Raw genomic sequence first — 17,950 nt, forward strand, 5'->3', positions numbered from 1 at the left:
TCCATGATTGTGCCGATGCCACACGGACGTTGATTGCTGATCGTGAAGCAGAGAGAAAATCCGGGTTTCAATTTCCGGCTGATCGTTCTGGGCGCGTTGATACTTAAGCACCAGTCTATCTGGCGGCTGTTATGGAGTTTTCGGTAGCTGCAGAATTATTGGAAATGGCAGACAATTCTACTAGAGAAAACGGGAGGTCTAGAATCATCGGCGAATGGTTATCCGGAATGATGATAATTGAACAAACTTGCCAGTGTTGTTACTGTTGTGAAATTTAATAGCACCTTTTGGTGCTCTTCAACTATGTGATTGAAGTAGTTAAAATTTTTCATCGTGTGTGACAGACGGAAAACCGCGAATTTCAGCATTTGCAAGCGAGGACAAATTCAACATTGCCTCAAGAACGTGTTGGTGGCCCTGAGAAGGACCAGTTATAATTTATACTTGTTCTCGTGCTGGATGGCAGCAGATAACAGAAATGCAGCACTTACGCTCTTGCGTCTTAAATTAAAACGGTTATATTTTGATACCTCAGCAGGATTTTGACCTTCATACTCATGTCTACCATCGGCAATGTCAAACACGCAATAATCTGCTTTCATACGACACGGGGGCGGGAACATTTTCTTCAACCAAGCTGCGCAACACGACACAAAACATGTTATTTTGTTGCTTCAATGAGAATACTATCGGTCCGGCTCGACAGAATGTCCACAAGAAATCATTTTTGTACAAACGTGCTTCGAAACTGAGGAAAAACTTTAGAAACTGAAAAAAGAGGTGGAGCTTATCAACTGATCGCTCTGAGCCAGAATGAAGAGATGTTTTTTTTCGAACGCTGTAGTATGGTATAACTGGAAATGATCAAGTCACACATATTTTTCAAGTTATTTCATCCCACAACATTCGAAACAATTATTATGTCAGAGCGGGTATTGCACGCAATAATTGAATGAAAATTGCAATTGCAGCAATCGGCCTTTTTCAAAGCTACTAAATGTATTTCGAAGAGCATATTGAATGGTTATCAATACACTGCAACTGAGGTTTAATGCTGCTGCAAATGTACAGCAGTCGGCACGTTCTGATCACGATGCTGAGTCTATTTTAGAAAATTCACAACTCTTCATTAACAAGGGTGTAACGTCTTGTAGAAGACGGTGAAAGTTTAAAATTACAGCAAAATTTCGACCTTCATACTCATGTCTACCATCGGCAATATCAAACACGCAATAATCTGCCTCCATGCGACACGGAAATGGGAACATTTTCTTCAACCAAGCTGCGCAACACGACACAAAACATGTTATTTTGTTGCTTCAATGAGAGTGCTATCGGTCCGGCTCGACAGAATGTCCACAAGAAATCATTTTTGTACATCCGTGCTACGAAACTGAGGAAAAACATTAGAAACTGAAAAAAGAGGTGGAGCTTATCAAATGATCGCTCTGAGCCAGAATGAAGTCACAAATATTTTTCAAGTTATATCATTCCACCACGTACGAAAAATAATTCATTCCTATTTTCATCCCTATATAAGAGCCTGTTTTAGTCGAAGCCGCTCATAATAGTTCTGAACAGCGACAACAGCAGTCCTCCCTTAGCAGCAGCGGGAGCGAGCAGTGGGTACCATCGATAGCGGATAGCGGCCACAACTGTGGCTTTCCTGCGGATAAGCGTAGCAGTTTCAGCGGATCTCACCATCGATAGCAGCTGGGCCAGCAGATGCAGGTACAGCGGATACCAATGGCGGCCACAACTGTGGCATGGCTACGGATAGCGTTGCAGTTGCTCAGCAGCTCGGCCAGCGTATAGTGGCCACAACTGTGTCATGGCTATGCATAGCGTAGCTGTTGCAGCGGGTATATCAGCAACGATAGTAGCAGGGTCAGCTGATGCAACGACACTCCCTTCACTAAAATGCTGTTTCAGTGTGGTAGCGGGAAGCATCAGCAGCAGGCTTGCATGAAGTGAATACATCAGCCAGCAACTTTCTCTAAGGCCTCTGCCATAGTAAACGCGAAAAGCGGCGCGAACCGATTCGCTCGGCCGTAGGTTAATGTACAGCTCTACTGATGGCTGAAAATTAACCTACAGCCGAGCGAATCGGTTCGCGTCGCTTTTCGCATCTATTATGGCAGAGGCCTAATGGGAAAGTTGTATCATTTTGTTCAGAAGAATATTGTCGGTAATATCACAGAGATGCGATTGCGTGAATCCGATTTTGAATTGAACAATTGTTCTTTTGAGAACAAATAAAACACTTGTTTGAAGAGTTAATAGCTTTTGGTACCAATAGCAGTATAGTGACAGCCTCAGCGGTAGACGCAGCCGGTACTTTCCTGAGACCGATGTGGAAGTAAATGGAAGCAGCACGGCGAAACAGTTCGGGTTATGCTTAGACGCGCGTCATTTTTCATTGTTGATATTCCCCACATGAAACGACGCGCTTTCGTATGATAGCGGCGATATTAGCGGTAGATGCATTTGCCAACACTTCCTCCAGTAAAGCCGTGTCTAGTTTTCAATGTAAAAACACCTTTCTTATTGTGTTGACCGTGCGTCTTAGTCCTCACTGTCTAGGTAACACACAGATGTAAGATAAACACTACATCCTATTGCGACTTTCACGCCAAATTGGACTACCCCGAAATACACGATTATCACAATCGAATCTCGCAGACTATTTCGCAGTTTGGGTGATGGGTATCGATACTAGCGTTATCGAAACGCTTGACAGAAATATTTTATTATATAGACAAAAAAAATCTCTATCATGACTGTTACCTTGGTGAGTTAAAAAAAATCACTCCAGCAATGGTCAGTGCTTGATACCTATATATATTAATAAAGTATACTTGAAACCGTGAGGTCTGGTATCGATACTATGACAATTGAGAAAGTATCGATACTCAGTATCACCCAATCAATCATGTAACACTTAGTTTTGTTTTGATATTCAACCTAATTTTCAACTAAAGCTGCTCAAAAATATATACTTAATGTTGCAAATGAAAAACAAAACAAACAATGAACCCAAAAAAAAAAACTGCCACTGCGCTACGGAGGTGTCAATTCGATAGAGCGAAATAAGAAATTGGCAATGAATGATTATCACAGAAGTCCAAATAGTCATGCAAGGGGCAATATGATAAATTGAACAATTGTCCTAATAAGGACAACAAATGAATTAATGAAGATTTAATTTTGAAGTAGAATACTTCTCTCAGGAAGTTCGGCTACACAGGGATGTAAAATGAAAATCTAAAACTGAAAAAAGTGAGAAATATGTCCAATTTCAAATGCTAATAAATCGGTTAGTTTTCGATGGATTACCTTCGTTTTTGCAGCAATCGATTAGAAAATCTTCTAAGATTCCTACCAAATGCATGAAATTACAATTTTATCATTCGAACTATTGTACTATTGAAAATTCTTAAGCCTTATCAAAACACAAAATTCGACCTCTGATTGGTCGTTATACGATTGCTTTCCCAAGCACGATCGGCAGAGTTATGGACCTAGTAAATTGGGAATGCATCATTTGGCCTATATAAGAGCTTCATCAGATAACTGAAATTTGAAGAACACAAATGAATATTTGAAGAGTTTAAGAGTTTTAGAAAAGTCATAACACTTCATTAACAGCAGTATCAAACACGCAATAATCTGCTTCCATTAAAATGATTAACCCTAATCGAGTGTATTTCCAAAGCTATTGCAAAAAATTATTGACATAAGACAGGCTGTCGTAAATCTACGTTAACCTTGCGGTCGTTTCTTATAAACAACCTCTTCCACTTTTCCAACCAAAAATGAACTCAGGTTGAATTTAACACATTTTAGATTCCCGGGAAACCATCATTTTCTTCAAAAACATACAGTTGTTTACGTTTGAATTACGCGTCTACGACATTGAGTCTAACAGCATTACCATACCCTATTCAAACAGACGCCACATGAAACTACTATGCTTGGCTCTGATAATTTTTTACCTGCGACTAACACACTATGGCGAATATTTTAAACTATTTTTAAAAGTAACACTTGATACATTGTAGTCAAAAAAGTCTGATACGATATTAAAGATGTTACGCATTGCCCTGATGGGTTCGTTCTGACCATATTCGAGACGATGAAATGAGAGGCGCAGAAAGGTTCGCAATCCTAAATTTCTATAGGGCACATTCACATTAGTTTCAGAAAGGATGCTCGGAGTGTCAATTTCGCCAGTTAACAGTTTTTTTCACGAATACGGCCCTGGACTCGTCTCTCTTTTTTGCTAGTGTATCAATAGCAAGTAAGCGGCATCGATTACAATAAGGTGGTAATTGGGCAGGATCACGCCATGGAAGTGATCTCAGAGAATACCGTAGAAACTTGGCATGTACTGATTGAATCCGGTGGGTTCAAATATCAGTATAGAGACTCCATGTTTTAGCAGATATTTTCAAAATAGACCGGTGAGACATACAGCGATTGTAAGCAAAACGGATCAGCAAACTCTTTGGCGATTCTCATCATAAAGCCGAGGCTTCTGTTTGCGGCTGACTATCAATAAATTACTATTATAACAATCGGAGAATTCCTCAATATATAGCTGCAATTCTATGCAGTCCACTGTGGAGTAGGGATGGGCGAACGGCTCACGAGCCGTTCATATGAACCGGTTCCTAGAAAAGAACGAAAGAACGAACGGCTCACGAAAAAGAGCCACGGTTCTTTGAGCGCACCAGAACTGATGGGTTCGCGCGAACCCGAAGTTCACCGAGAAAACACGAACTGTCAACGCTCGTGAATCATTGTGAACCATGAGCCGTTCATATGAGTCGGTTCAGAACGGTGTGTGAGCGGTTCAGAGCCGCTCTCGTAAAAGAGCTGTTTCGCCCACCCCTACTGTGAAGTGGATGATGCGAAATATTTTTAAATCATCAGCATAGATGGACTTACGATCAGGTGAAATGACATAACAAACATCGCTGAAAAAAGGGTATAAGAGCAGTAGTCCAAGGTTGCTTCCTTGAGGAACACCCGACAAGTTAACGAAGCTATCTGACTCGGTGTCGCCTAGTTTAATGAACAGCGTGCGGTCTACGAAGTACGATTTTAACCCTTTGATGGTATGGCGTGATGTATCAAGTTGAACAGCTCTCTAGTTCTCTTGTTGTTCTCCGCGCCGCACACACTGCAAGCAGGCAAACAAGACAATAACGATCATACACACACTGCCGGCACACTCACAGCCAGTGTTGTTAGTCTCACTCATAAACAGCATGCAACACCTCAAGTGAGGTTCTCGTAGCTGCCGATATCACACACTGGAGAATTCTCCATTGAAACTAGGGTAACCGTTCCTATATTCATCTCAGTACCTATATTCATCTCATCACGCCTTTTTGATCAATTTATCGTCAAATTTTACCAAATTTTCAACGTAAAACTTTCAGCCACTTGAGAAAATCGAGAAGCAAATAGATTTGCTTCCAAAAATTTGCAGAAATTTGACGGTAAATTGGACAAATGAGAGGCATAAGATGAATATGGGTGCACAAAGCTGTTGAGATAAATAATGGAGCGATTACCCTATTTCTTGTTCTTTCTCGCTGTCTTTCTTGCTCGCATTCGCTCCCGACATCATATGCACACACGCGCACCTACTCTTTTACTCGCGTACAGTCCCCTTCTCGCGTGCACAACCAACCGTGTACAATGGTTTCAAAATGCATTATGACAGTTGCGGAGAGCCAAAAATATTTCAATAGGGTAACGAATTACTCCGGTAGCGGTTTTTTTCGGCTAGTTTTGCATTAGACTGCTATCAAAAACTTACCAAAGCAGTCCGATACCCTACACGTTCCAGTATGCGATACTTTACAGATTCTTCCCCCACGTGCGGCTGTCGTTGCACGAAGCAAAACCGGGTGCTTGCTGCTACTCAGGGGAATGCATGAAGAAGAAAGAGTATCTCGAAAGCGTGTGCGCAAAAGACTTGAAAAGCGTAGCATATGTCTCGTTCTCAAGCAGAAAGGAGAAGATAGATTTTGCTTCTCGCTCGCTTTGCAATGCTGCTCACAGCTATTATCAGTGGCCAAATGGCTGAAGGCAAACGCGACGTGACAGATCCGGACATGTTCAGCAATGCTGTGCAGTCCGTCGGTTGATCAGTCTGTTGAGTCGTCTGCTTAGCCTTGCTACGCTAAAATTAGCTGCTGCTCTGCCCTCTGATGGTCTGAGGCCAGTTTCCAGTGAGAGCCAATTGTCCCCTTGCTGCTTTTATACGTGACTACTGAGAGGTAAACGTGTCTTTATGTACTAGGTAGGCGTGTCTTTATGTACTAGTGCGAGTAAAATAACAACAACACCAACGACTACAACAAAAAAAAGTCAAATCGTTTGCATCTTTAGCGTCGGTTGTGCTGGGGTGGAAGGCCTCGATTCAACTTAGATTGGTCGAAACATGCGTTCACCAAGGCTCTACATTTTTCAAAAGTATAATAGTTAGCTTCACAAAACCACAGTTTCCCTCATTTTGGTGAACGCCATTTTGGTGCAAGCTAGAAACGTGCCATAAGACGTAATTCTACGTCGGAAAATCGATATCAATTTTCATTGCATTTGCACCTTATACGTTGGAAACAGCAGCACTGTTTGTCCAATCAGTCATGCATACAATAATTCAAGAATAGCTCGTAGCTCAAGGTTGACATGCGATAAGTCATGAGTTAGAATCAAAGTAGAATCAGGAGCGTTCGGTGTCAGCAGAACTGTTACACATGAGCCATTCTATCCTAACTCGCAATTCGATCCTGATCAACCATTTCCGATTTCGCTTAAAAATTTGCACAGTTGTTTCTTTTTGATAAAGAGGTCATTTTATGATATCAGTTCTTCATGAAGACTCGCGACTGCTGTCCCAAAAGGGCCTATCCAAAATGGTGAAAATTTCTATATCAGAAAAACGGCTTGTTTGATTAAAATGGTGTCTTCAGCAAAGTTGTAGGTAATGAAATTGGGGTTCTAGAAAAAAAAATGTATACACTTTAAAGAAATTTCTTTTTCTGTGTCAATTTTTTCAAATTGTCACAAAATATCAAAAATCTCACTTTTTAAAAAAATCTATTCTAGAAAAAAAATGTATACACTCTAAAGAAATTTCTTTTTCTGTGTCAATTTTTTCAAATTGTCACAAAATATCAAAAATCTCACTTTTTCAAAAAATCTATTACACATTGAAGATTACATATATACATTGAAGATGACAATATGTACTACTATCTGTCAAAATTTGGTGATGGTAAAATGAAAAACAGAAAAGTTATGAACGTTTTAGTATTTTGACATTTTCACTCTGAACTTTTTTTTTAGTTATTTTTTTCTACATAAGAATGTTAAAATTTATCACTAAGAGCATGATACCAATCCAATGCACTGTTTTTGTACCATAATCGATCATTTTTCACTGGCCATGTTCTAATTGGGTCTTAAAGCTATACCAGTTTTTATATATCATTCGAAAAAGCCGCGTTTTCTGATCAAAACGTGATTTTTAAAAAATGTTTATCGTTTTCTTTCGATTTTCAAATAAAGAGTAAAAAAACTGCTCGAAAGGACTTAGTTGACGTTTCGCCCATGTACGGTATATGAGAGAACTGTCATTTAAGGCATTTCGAGCAGTGTTTTAATCTTCATTTAAAAATCGAAGGAACACAATAAACATCTTTTAAAAATCACGTTTTGCTCAGAAAATTGCACTCTTTCAGCTGATATATAAAAATCAGAAAACCGTTTAAAACTTTAGGACCCAATAAAATATGCGTAACTTACCGGCTAACCCTATTATCTGCTCTCACACTGACAGGCAAAGCGACGCACTTGCTTGAAGAGCGCAGCGAATCGTGTGTATCTGAGCAGCTTGCAAAAAACACCGCGGCGGATGCTAAAATATCTCTCCAGTGAGATAATAAACCGGTGTGATCTCCCTCACACGAAAGGACAATACACTCAATAACTACACACCAGAGCTTATTGCAGTGCTTCTACTGTGTGTCTCTCAAGCATTTCTCAAATAAGGGAAAAACTAGGTAGGAAAGTACATTGCGTTGTTTGCTTTGTATTTCGAAACTTAAAAAAATCCAGCCGCCCGTCACGCATGTTTGCATTCAGAATGCTTTCGAATTTATCTTAGCAGTGATCACCGCGGTGTACTTCTGTGTATGCTCAAAAGAATGATTTGCCACTTTTGTTTCGCTCAGTTGTGGTGTAAACAGCAAGTGTATTATTTTTCTGCGAGCGGCAGAAGCATAGCACAAAGCAGAATGAAGAAGTTTGGTGCAAAAAACTACAGCGCTCATGCTGGGTGAGAAGTTAACGGTGGATATTCATTCTTCTCTTTCCACATATTGCGAAGAATAAAAAGCCTGCCTGGCAACTCTTTTCTCATTATTCCTCTATTTCATATACGTACGACGAACAAACTAATACACGTACACATGCTGTTTGGCATAAATGAAACGATCAATCATAACAACGAATTCTTGGTACAAAACAAGTAAAAATTTTGCGAGCAAGAGGCTAAACCAAATAGTAACCCCTGATTAGAAAGGAAACTGGAAAAATGTATTGTATGGGTTATGAGAAAGGGGTGTGTGATAGAAGAGGCGGCTGGTTGAGTGAATAACTCATTTGAAATAGAAAGCGGTTTGAAAAAAAAAATTGTCGAATACAAAGTAGAAAGTCGAGTAGGTCGAGTATAAAAAGAAATAGAAGAGGTGATGGATAGGGGTGAACGACCAAGTAGAAGAATGGGAAAGATAGAAAGAAAAAAAGTGAAAAGAAAAAAGTGAAAAGAAAAGTAAATAGAGATTCAAAGGCAAGAGATAGGAAGCAAACTCTAACAATATTGTTCATAGTGATTTTTCGCTTCTTCACGTGAGCATTTCCTTAGAGAACTATACGGTGGTATCAGCCCCCTTACTTTGAGGATTGTGGTAAGGGGGAAAGAGAGCGTCAGCTATACTTGAAAGCACATACAATTAATAATTTATTTCAATAAAACTAGAACACTTTCATCATTCGTTTATTATTTTTTTTCATCATGATTAAATCATAGATCCAATACAAAAAATATCTATTTTCTAGTTCAACCAATCACACCTAAATCACTAAACCATCACAACAACAAGAGCTGGCTTTGTGCATATATTTTTATTTTATTAAACCAAACGCCTGGAAATATAATTGCGTTTTGTTTTTATTACTAAGAGATGAGCGTGGTATTCGAGGCGTGTTGTACGGAATTGAAATTCTTCTTTTTTTGTGTGAAAACCATAAGGTATATAAGCAATTCTCGCTGAAACCGCCCCACTGGTGACATGAGGTCTTTCAAAAAGGATATTTTTATGTCTAAATGATTGAAAGTAGCGAAAAAATGAGAAAACCACTTTGGTTAGTTCATATTGATGGACCCCTCGGGCACAAATCGGTTAAACGGTTTTTACAAAAATTGCTTTTTGAGCAATTCTTGACCTTTTTATTGATTTATTTCTCTTGAATTTGTCATTAAACCTCCTGCAACCAACACATCGTTTTCAAGAGGAATGATAGAGCTTTCATTTGAAGTAGAAAAAAATTGGCCGCCATCTTGGATCTCGCCGCCATCTTGGATTTCATCAGAAAAACGTGTTTTTGAGCAAGTTCGCAACCTTTTAAATTTGACATCACCATTGGAAAGCTGAAAAAAATTCTTTAAGATACATTCAAAATATTAGGTGAGCATTGAGGTTATCTTGTCATTTTGGTCACTTTTCAAAATCGAGCTTCAAACAGTTCAACGCATGACGCGCGTCCAACATCAAATCAACGCAATATACTGAGCCTGTGGTGTGCGTATGATGTGGGCAGTCAGTATTCCTAGTTCACAGGTAGTAAGTGCACCCACGCACCGTAATTTTTGAATAGCCTTTAATCAATTGGCTGAGGGGTCCATCAATATGAACTAACCAAAGTGGTTTTCTCATTTTTTCGCTACTTTCTATCATTTAGACATAAAAATATTCTTTTTGAAAGACCTATCATTCCTCTTGAAAACGATGTGTTGGTTGCAGGAGGTTGAAAGACAAATTCAAGAGAAATAAATCAATAAAAAGGTCAGTAATTGCTCAAAAATCAATTTTGACGTGGGACTACGTCTTTCTTCACTATACTAAGGTACATTCTGGGAAAACTGGATTGAACATGTAACGTTTTTGGTTGGCGGAATGGAAGATTTCAGATGCTAATAGCGCTCAAACAACTATTCCGAATTCAATAGTTAATATACCGTTGGAAAGCTAAAACATACAAGATTTGTATAACATGATAATTTCAGTTACCATTTTCTTATTACTCCGTGAAAATTGCGGGAAAGTTTGAAGGTCGAATATCCACATACATTTTTCATACGATTGGTATATTTCCCTAACGCAGACTTCATAAACATAGACGAAATGATTTCACGCATTCAGTCATTGACTAGCAATGCCAGCCAATTGGCATCGCATTAATCACCCAACGTAAACGACGAAGAATGAAAGCAGAGATGCTTCCACTTGATTGGTTCTTCCCCCAATCACCCAAGTTCCCCACACTGAGTGACACTATAAAAGGACATTTCGTGTTGAGAGACGCTCATTCCCTGGTCGACCGTCAAAGCGAACAGTTCGGCTTCCCTTCGATCTGAGTTGGACCCCACCAGTGGTAATCTAATTCAGATATCGTTGTTGGAAAACAGCCCGAAATTGGACGTAATCGGCACTGGGGACCATTGGAAGCCGTTGGAAGGGACCATTGGAAGACTTGGAAGCCGTTTTAATGCTGCCGATAGTAATTTGTGTAGGTATAGTGTGTCGTATACCAAGTTTGTGTGTCTGAGTAGCGTTAGCGTGTGTATGTGTGTAAGAGTAGCTTTAGCGGGTGTATGTGAGTAGCATCAACGTGTTTATGTGTGTGTGTATGTGTGTATGTGTGTGTATGTGTGTATGTGTGTGTATGCGTGTGCATGTGTATGTGTGTATGTGTGTGCATGTGTATGGGTGTGTGTATGTGTGTGTATGTGTGCGTGTATGTGTACGTATATGTGTGTGAATGTGTGTGTGCATGTGTGTGCGTGAATGTGTGTGCGTGTTAATGTTTTTGTGTGTTTGTGTGTGTGTGTGAATATGTGTTCGAGTGACGTGTGTGTGAATGTGTGTGTGAGTGACGTGTGTGTACGTGTGAGTGGCGTGTGGGTGTATGTGTGAGTGGTGTGTGTGTATGTGTGTGCAGCGTGAGTGCGTGCATGTGTGTAAGTGGCGTGTGTATGTAAGTGGCGTGTGTGTATGTGTACGTAGCGTGGGTGTGTCTGAAGGGCGTGTGCTTGTGAGTAGTGCGAGTGTGTAACGTGTATGTGTGTGCAAAAATGCATTCATCCGAGGTCAATTTATTCATGACAGAATACTTTTATAGGCAAGAAGTTAATTATTTTTCTTATTAGTTTGTATGCTATGGTTTATGACAGGTGTATGTGTTTTTTTGTGAAGCGTTCATGGGTTGTTGTGTTTGGTATTTGTACGTTTGGTGTGTGTTATATACTACTAGCTGACCCGGCAAACTTCGTCCCGCCTATTTTTTGTGCTCAAGTTTGAAGTGCCGCCTATTTTTGTGTTTAATTTAATAATCTTCAACATTCCAAATTCATTGATTTCTTGCGATTTGTTTATATCGTTTGAAATTATTGGTTTTATCGGAATGACAACATCCTCGTCTTTTGCCTTTAGTACATCACCTCTATTCTGGAAATACTGATATTGGGTGGTATTTGGTTGTTTTTGGGTAATTTTCGGCAGTTTTCCAGTCACCAAAAGTTGCCATTTTACAACTCAAAATGTTGTCTGAGGTCGATTTGTGGTTTCAATGCATCATCGCGATTTCGGAAATACCTATATTGGGTGGTCATATCCCGCTGTTTTCGAGAAACCGGAAGTCGCCATCTTGGATTTTAAAAAGATTTTTGGAGACATTTTCCGGATAGAAACCGGAAGTTTCCATCTTAAATTTAACAATGGCGTCTGTATGGGACCCCTCCCTTCCAGAAGAGGGAGGGGTGTAAAACCAATATGAATGATTTTGTTACACCTAAAAACATCCACATGTCAAATTTGGTTCCATTTGCTTGATTAGTTTTCGAGATGTGCATGAATTTGTGTTTCATTTGTGTGGGACCCCTCCCTTTCTTTCACCTTTCTCAGCCTCCAAAACCCCTGTATATAAAATTTCACGCCGATCGGTTCAGTAGTTTCCAAGCCTATATGGAACAGACAGACAGACAGACAGAACTGCATTTTTATATGTATAGATGGCTACGGCAGAATTAAATCTTTACACCCATAATAGTCCCACGTCAAGCCTACGTTTGTGCACTCAAGCACATACCCTTTAACTTTTTGTAAAAACCGTTTAACCGATTTGTGCCCGAGGGGTCCATCAATATGAACTAACCAAAGTGTTTTTCTCATTTTTTCGCTACTTTCGATCATTTAGACATAAAAATATCCTTTTTGAAAGACCTCGTGTCACCAGTGGGACAGTTTCAGCGAGAATTGCTCATATCATAAATAGTCATGAGTCATGGAATGGGATGGATCAATGATAGAAAAAATGAAAAAAACAAATTTTTTTCTGCAAGAAACAAGATTTTTCAACACGATGATGTAATATGATTTTAGCGATTATTTCTAATCAAAAGCTCAGCTTTCTAAAAACACCCGTTTCCCGCGTCAAAAGGTAGCAACAGAAAAACTTAAGCAGCATCTAACCAAAATTGATTTCCCTCTTTTCGAGTACTGGCGTACACTATCTCTTTCAGGCCAGAAAAGATGGCAATTGACGTCTTCATTAACCAAGTTAACTGAACCAAAATGTAGAACGTTTAGCGTATCGAGTATCCTTAAAAAATGTTCTTGGATTTTTTAACATGTATAGGGTGTGGGACTACTTCGGCAGGGGTTTTTTTCGTCATATATTTCTCATTAGCATGAAGCAAAAATTATGACGAAGACAACCCCTGACGAACTAGTCCCACACCCTATCTATAATATGTAGATCTCATCATCCAAACTATATTCAGTTTAAATACATACATAAGCGTTTACCATCTTTCGTAAAATTGTCAAAGTTCTACGTCAACCGCGCATTCGTGTCGTGTTTTGTAATTAGGTAACTGATCAAATTACGACTCCATTTTGACACGTTTTGAATGTAACGGTGTTAAAAATTATTCAAACATTCAATTAATCATTGAGCTCAAATTGTGTTGGTACGACTACGTGATATAATGATGTTTTTTGTATGAAATTCTATATTGTTTGTAAATGACCACGCGCCCCCTCCAGTTTATAATTGATGGAGCCACAATGAAATTATACTAGAAATATATTGACAAACAATAAAAGTAATCAGCTGAGCAACTTCAGTTGTAGTTGATCTTGTACATATCCACATTACACTAGTTGCTTCAGGTTAAAGCTTGAAAAGAGGACATCGTAAAATCACACGAATGGAATGACGTTCGCGGTGTAGTCGATCGGATGACAACACGGATTCTCTTCTCACACCCACCGGTTTGGGTTGAAAGCCTAATTCAATCGCGGTAGAAGCGCTAATTGGCAGCTTATTGTCGATTGGGCGATAATTGAATTGAACAATATTATTCGTTTTCGACAGATATCTAAACTCGACCCAGCTGTTGTATCATCAGTCAGTATGGTGGCTGTATCGCGAGCAGCTGTGGTGAAAGATCGGATTCGGATGAAAATGAAGTGCAGTGAGAATCAAGCAGTATAGGCTAGTAAAATCGTGGTGAAGTAAGTGGGTTATTGTGTGATTTGAGCTGACACCATGCAAATAATAAGGTAAAAGTTGATTTGCTGTCTTAGTATAATTGTGGAGCAACGATGTTATCTGTCGTACTGCGTCGATTGCAGTCAGTAAATCCAAAACATTTCATTCAACCGTAATTGTGGAGCAACGATGTTATCTGTCTTACTGCGTCGATTGCAGTCAATAAATCCAAAACATTTCATTCAACCGTAATTCATCCTTTTTCTAGAACCAACAAGGTCGTTATGAATAAAAACGGCTAAGTTCAAAAAAAAATTACGTAGTACCGAAGCTTCACTATGAATTGCGCTATATTTAATTTATTCATCCCCTCCCTTCACGATTCGTCAATTAAAAATGGATATGAATGACGTTCGGGTTGATTGATTAATTTTTTGCGTGACATGATACGCATGACATTTTTAGGTCCTTCCGGTTAGTGACTGTTTTCGATGGTATTGTTCGACATCAGTCGGTATGCATGTAAACATTTTTCTCCGATTTCACTACCCGCGCCTGTTCGGCGAAGCAGCAACTCGTTAGCAACAAGCTAGCAATCGTTACAATTCGACTGCCGAATGCGAATTCGATTATTATTCGCTTCGTTATCCGATTCATTGATTGTGATAAACACTTATGAAGGAAAACGCTGCCATCAAAGTGTGACGATCTCGACAATTCGAAGGATTCGGTAAATGTGTGTTAAAACATGCACCGAGCTTCCATTCCGGAATATTCGTGAATTCATTATTTGTGCCATTAATATTTCAACAGTGGACATTGCGTTTGTTGATTCCTAGCTCAAATATTTGTAAACCCTAACCCTGTCCAACTCGACCGTCACATTATGGTGTGTGGGGAATACTAATCAACGTTCCCTAATCATTTTCCGAATCGAGCAGCTTAACCTTAAATTTAATTTTATTGTCCCAGACGGAAAAGCGGCCGTAATTAATTAATTTTTCAACCACCATTCGACTTGCTATTCATCACCGCACTCGTATGTTTATTTATTCCACAGAAACATGAAAGCCACGCTGTGGCTCTGGTCGCTGGTAACAACCTTGCTGTACGTCAGTCAACAGGTAGCAGCCGAGCCGTACACCGACGCCAGGATTTTACAGGTGAGTGGATGCCATCGAGTCCACCAATTATTGCCTTTTAAATTGCGTATTGTGCCTTGGCTGGCTGTGGGATCCCTCGAAGGCGTAAAAATATCCCAAAGCTCGAGCTGAGAGCATAGGGTGGGGTTTAATGCAAATCGACCTGCTGGATGTCAACCCTTCGAGTATACTAGGCAAGATTCAACTCAGCTGACGCAGTTGGAATTCTTGGTTTTACCATTTTAATTTAAATATAACATTGGTCTATGTTATGCCTTATCATCAGTCAGACAGTTCGATCCGATTCTCTTAACAGTAGAAGTGAGAGTAAAATTTGGACATGAATGTCTCTAATTCGAATAAAAGTGCTCTAATATGTTGGCACTAGATTGTATTTCAACGATGTTTTGATTTAGATTTTTTTCAAAAGATCTTATTCAAATTTTGAATAATTCATTTAAAATATAATTTTCAACCTACCAAACTGATAAAATGTCATCATTTCATTAAAATGGTATAAAATCTAAACTATCCCCTTTGATTGTGATATACTTTATTTATGGTAAAATAATATTAACCTTACCAGACGGAGAAATGTGTATTAATTCTTGTGTTTATTGCTATACTTCACTAAACTATCGTTCAAGCTGTAATTATTGAAACAGACTGAGAAAGGCGAAAATCACTCATTGTTACTTAGGTCCTTTTGAAAATTAACGCGAGAAATCCGATGTTTATTTCAGTCATTTTTTTCGCCTCCAGGTGATAATGTATAGTAGAAACTGGTATAACACAAAGTGTACACACATTATCAGTTGGTTAAAAAGCTTTCGTTCGGTTACACAACACAACAGTGATAATTAAACTCCATCTTGAAGAAAAAAACAGCAGTGACCACCTTTCTACCCCTTTTGTCCGCAGATGCAGTTGTTCTTTCGAGTTCGGTTTCCACTCAAAGAAAAAAGTTCTACTATTTCCTGAGAAAATATCTACATAATTCAGCACACTTCGTGCCGCATGCTGCTGTGCTAGTTCACCGTCACGTGGTTTGGTTAATTCACCGGGAACTTTCCAATGGTGTCTCGTTTGTGCTAGAAGAACGATTATATGATTCTCAAGCAAAATGCTGTTGACAAGCCATCGAATACTTTCTTGTTCTCGGTAGGACTGAAACGATGAAGCACAGATTCCGAACTTTTTTTGCTTGCGTCAGAAGTATAAATAGTATGCCACAATTAACAATTGATAATGCTAACAGAAATTGTCGTATCAGTGAAAAGGTGGGATATCGGTATAGACGTTTGGTGACTTTTTCTGTTTGATAGAACTTGATTTTATAAAAAATCGTTTAGAAGAAAACCAGTGTTATTTCCAGAAATTGCCAATCTTAATCAATGTTGTTAAAAAAAATTAGCAAAAAAAATTTCGTATTCGAAGAAACTATACAAAAAAGCATTTTAAAATTTTTTTTGGCTATTTTAGCATACTAGGTAAAAATCATGTAAACTGAAATTATAGTGTATCTGCATTGTATCTGGTGTTAGAAAGATAGAATGACAGTCGAGGGTAAGATAGTTTTGTGGTACTTTTGGATTTTAAACGCCCTTTGAAGTTATTTCTTAATCAAATCCTTGAATCCTTGGAGTTACAGAGTTTGTGTGGTTTGGATTCCATTTTTTTCGTAGTGTACAAGAAAGTCGTTTGGGACGCATTTTGTTTATATTTTTTTTTATTAACATGAGGCGAATTTCATGTTGCTGTGTTATAAATTTATTTGCTGATGACATTTTTCTGTTCATTGCAGCTAAAAACCAATATTGTAGCACCATTGAGTCAAAATATACATTATTTTCTAAAACTTTCTGGCTAACATTCGAACAACTTAAATTTATTATTAATAGGAAAAGAAAAGTTGGTAGTAGTTCAACAATTAAGCTCTCCGAACATAAAATTCTCTATATGAGTAGATTCTGTATGCTTGGCCGATTTTTCACTCTGTGTGCCCACGGCCAAAGCATTTGGAATCAAAAACACACAGTTTTAATTTAAATGTCAACTACATGCGAGTTAATATCTATGCGTGGAATAGAATTATATTTCTGCTAGAAGACGAGCATGGCATATGTCTGGGTCCAACGCGTGTGCATTAGTGCCGGACAAATTCGTTTAACTACATTTCAGCTGGTGGTGGTGCGTTTGCGAATTTGCCGCAGGTGTACTGTAAACAGCAAGCGTTTAGGTCCGGCCCAACCTTCTCGATTTAGCTCCAGTACCACATCCAAAAAGGTTGTTTATGTTCTATGCTATTTTATCTCTCTAACAGATACTTTTTTTTATTTGATACGCTCAATTGAGTGAAGTGGAAGAGCGCCCATTTTAAACATAAGTCAATATCAAAGTTGAAAAAAATTATCCACAATATGCCAATACAGTTGCTATGTGGTTTCTGCGTTTTGCTATTTACGAATCCACTCTTTGTGTTTTGAGGGTTTTCACCAAAAATATACTTTTCAAGGTAAACGAGGAACTTCCGTTCCCCTCTACTTGCGGAGTAGGTCATAATGAAGCTGCTGGCATTTATAATGTTTACCTCTGAAACAAAGGTACAGTGTTTTCACCTTTTCCCCTAGGGAAATCTGTTAATCTACTGCCACGCCGGTGTAATCATGTGACACCATTTGTATCCGTTTGAAAACACAAACGGATCGCCATGGGCGTAGGAATTGTTTTTATTTGCTTACGATAAAACGATTACTAGATTCTGGTGACTTTTTTGGGGTAAGAATGATGAGAAAATTCTTGGCATCAAGCAAACCGATTGAACTCTACAAGTAACTCGAAAGCTGTGGGTACACTTCAAACTAATGGGTCGTTCAATAACAAATATTTAATATCGCTCATAGTTTTCAAAGCAAAACACTTCAGTTTCTATTCGCAAAATTTCCACAAACAGA

General features: G+C 38.8%; 1 protein-coding gene across 3 annotated transcripts in view; it reads left to right on the forward strand.

Annotated features, from left to right (window-relative positions):
• Nucleotides 1-17,950, forward strand: part of LOC129730481 (uncharacterized) — a 106,669-nt gene that overhangs the window by 60,189 nt on the left and 28,530 nt on the right. For 2 of the 3 annotated variants that reach the window (XM_055689827.1, XM_055689828.1), the window contains exon 2: nucleotides 14,915-15,017. In XM_055689827.1, coding sequence (XP_055545802.1) covers nucleotides 14,919-15,017 — 99 coding nt within the window. In that variant the 5' untranslated portion in view covers nucleotides 14,915-14,918. Of the gene's footprint in view, nucleotides 1-13,787; nucleotides 13,926-14,914; nucleotides 15,018-17,950 lie in introns of those variants that run through there. The other variant, XM_055689826.1, reaches the window with a different exon arrangement.

This window comes from Wyeomyia smithii, chromosome 3, assembly GCF_029784165.1.
Source record: "Wyeomyia smithii strain HCP4-BCI-WySm-NY-G18 chromosome 3, ASM2978416v1, whole genome shotgun sequence".
NCBI classification, from domain to species: Eukaryota; Metazoa; Arthropoda; class Insecta; order Diptera; family Culicidae; genus Wyeomyia; species Wyeomyia smithii.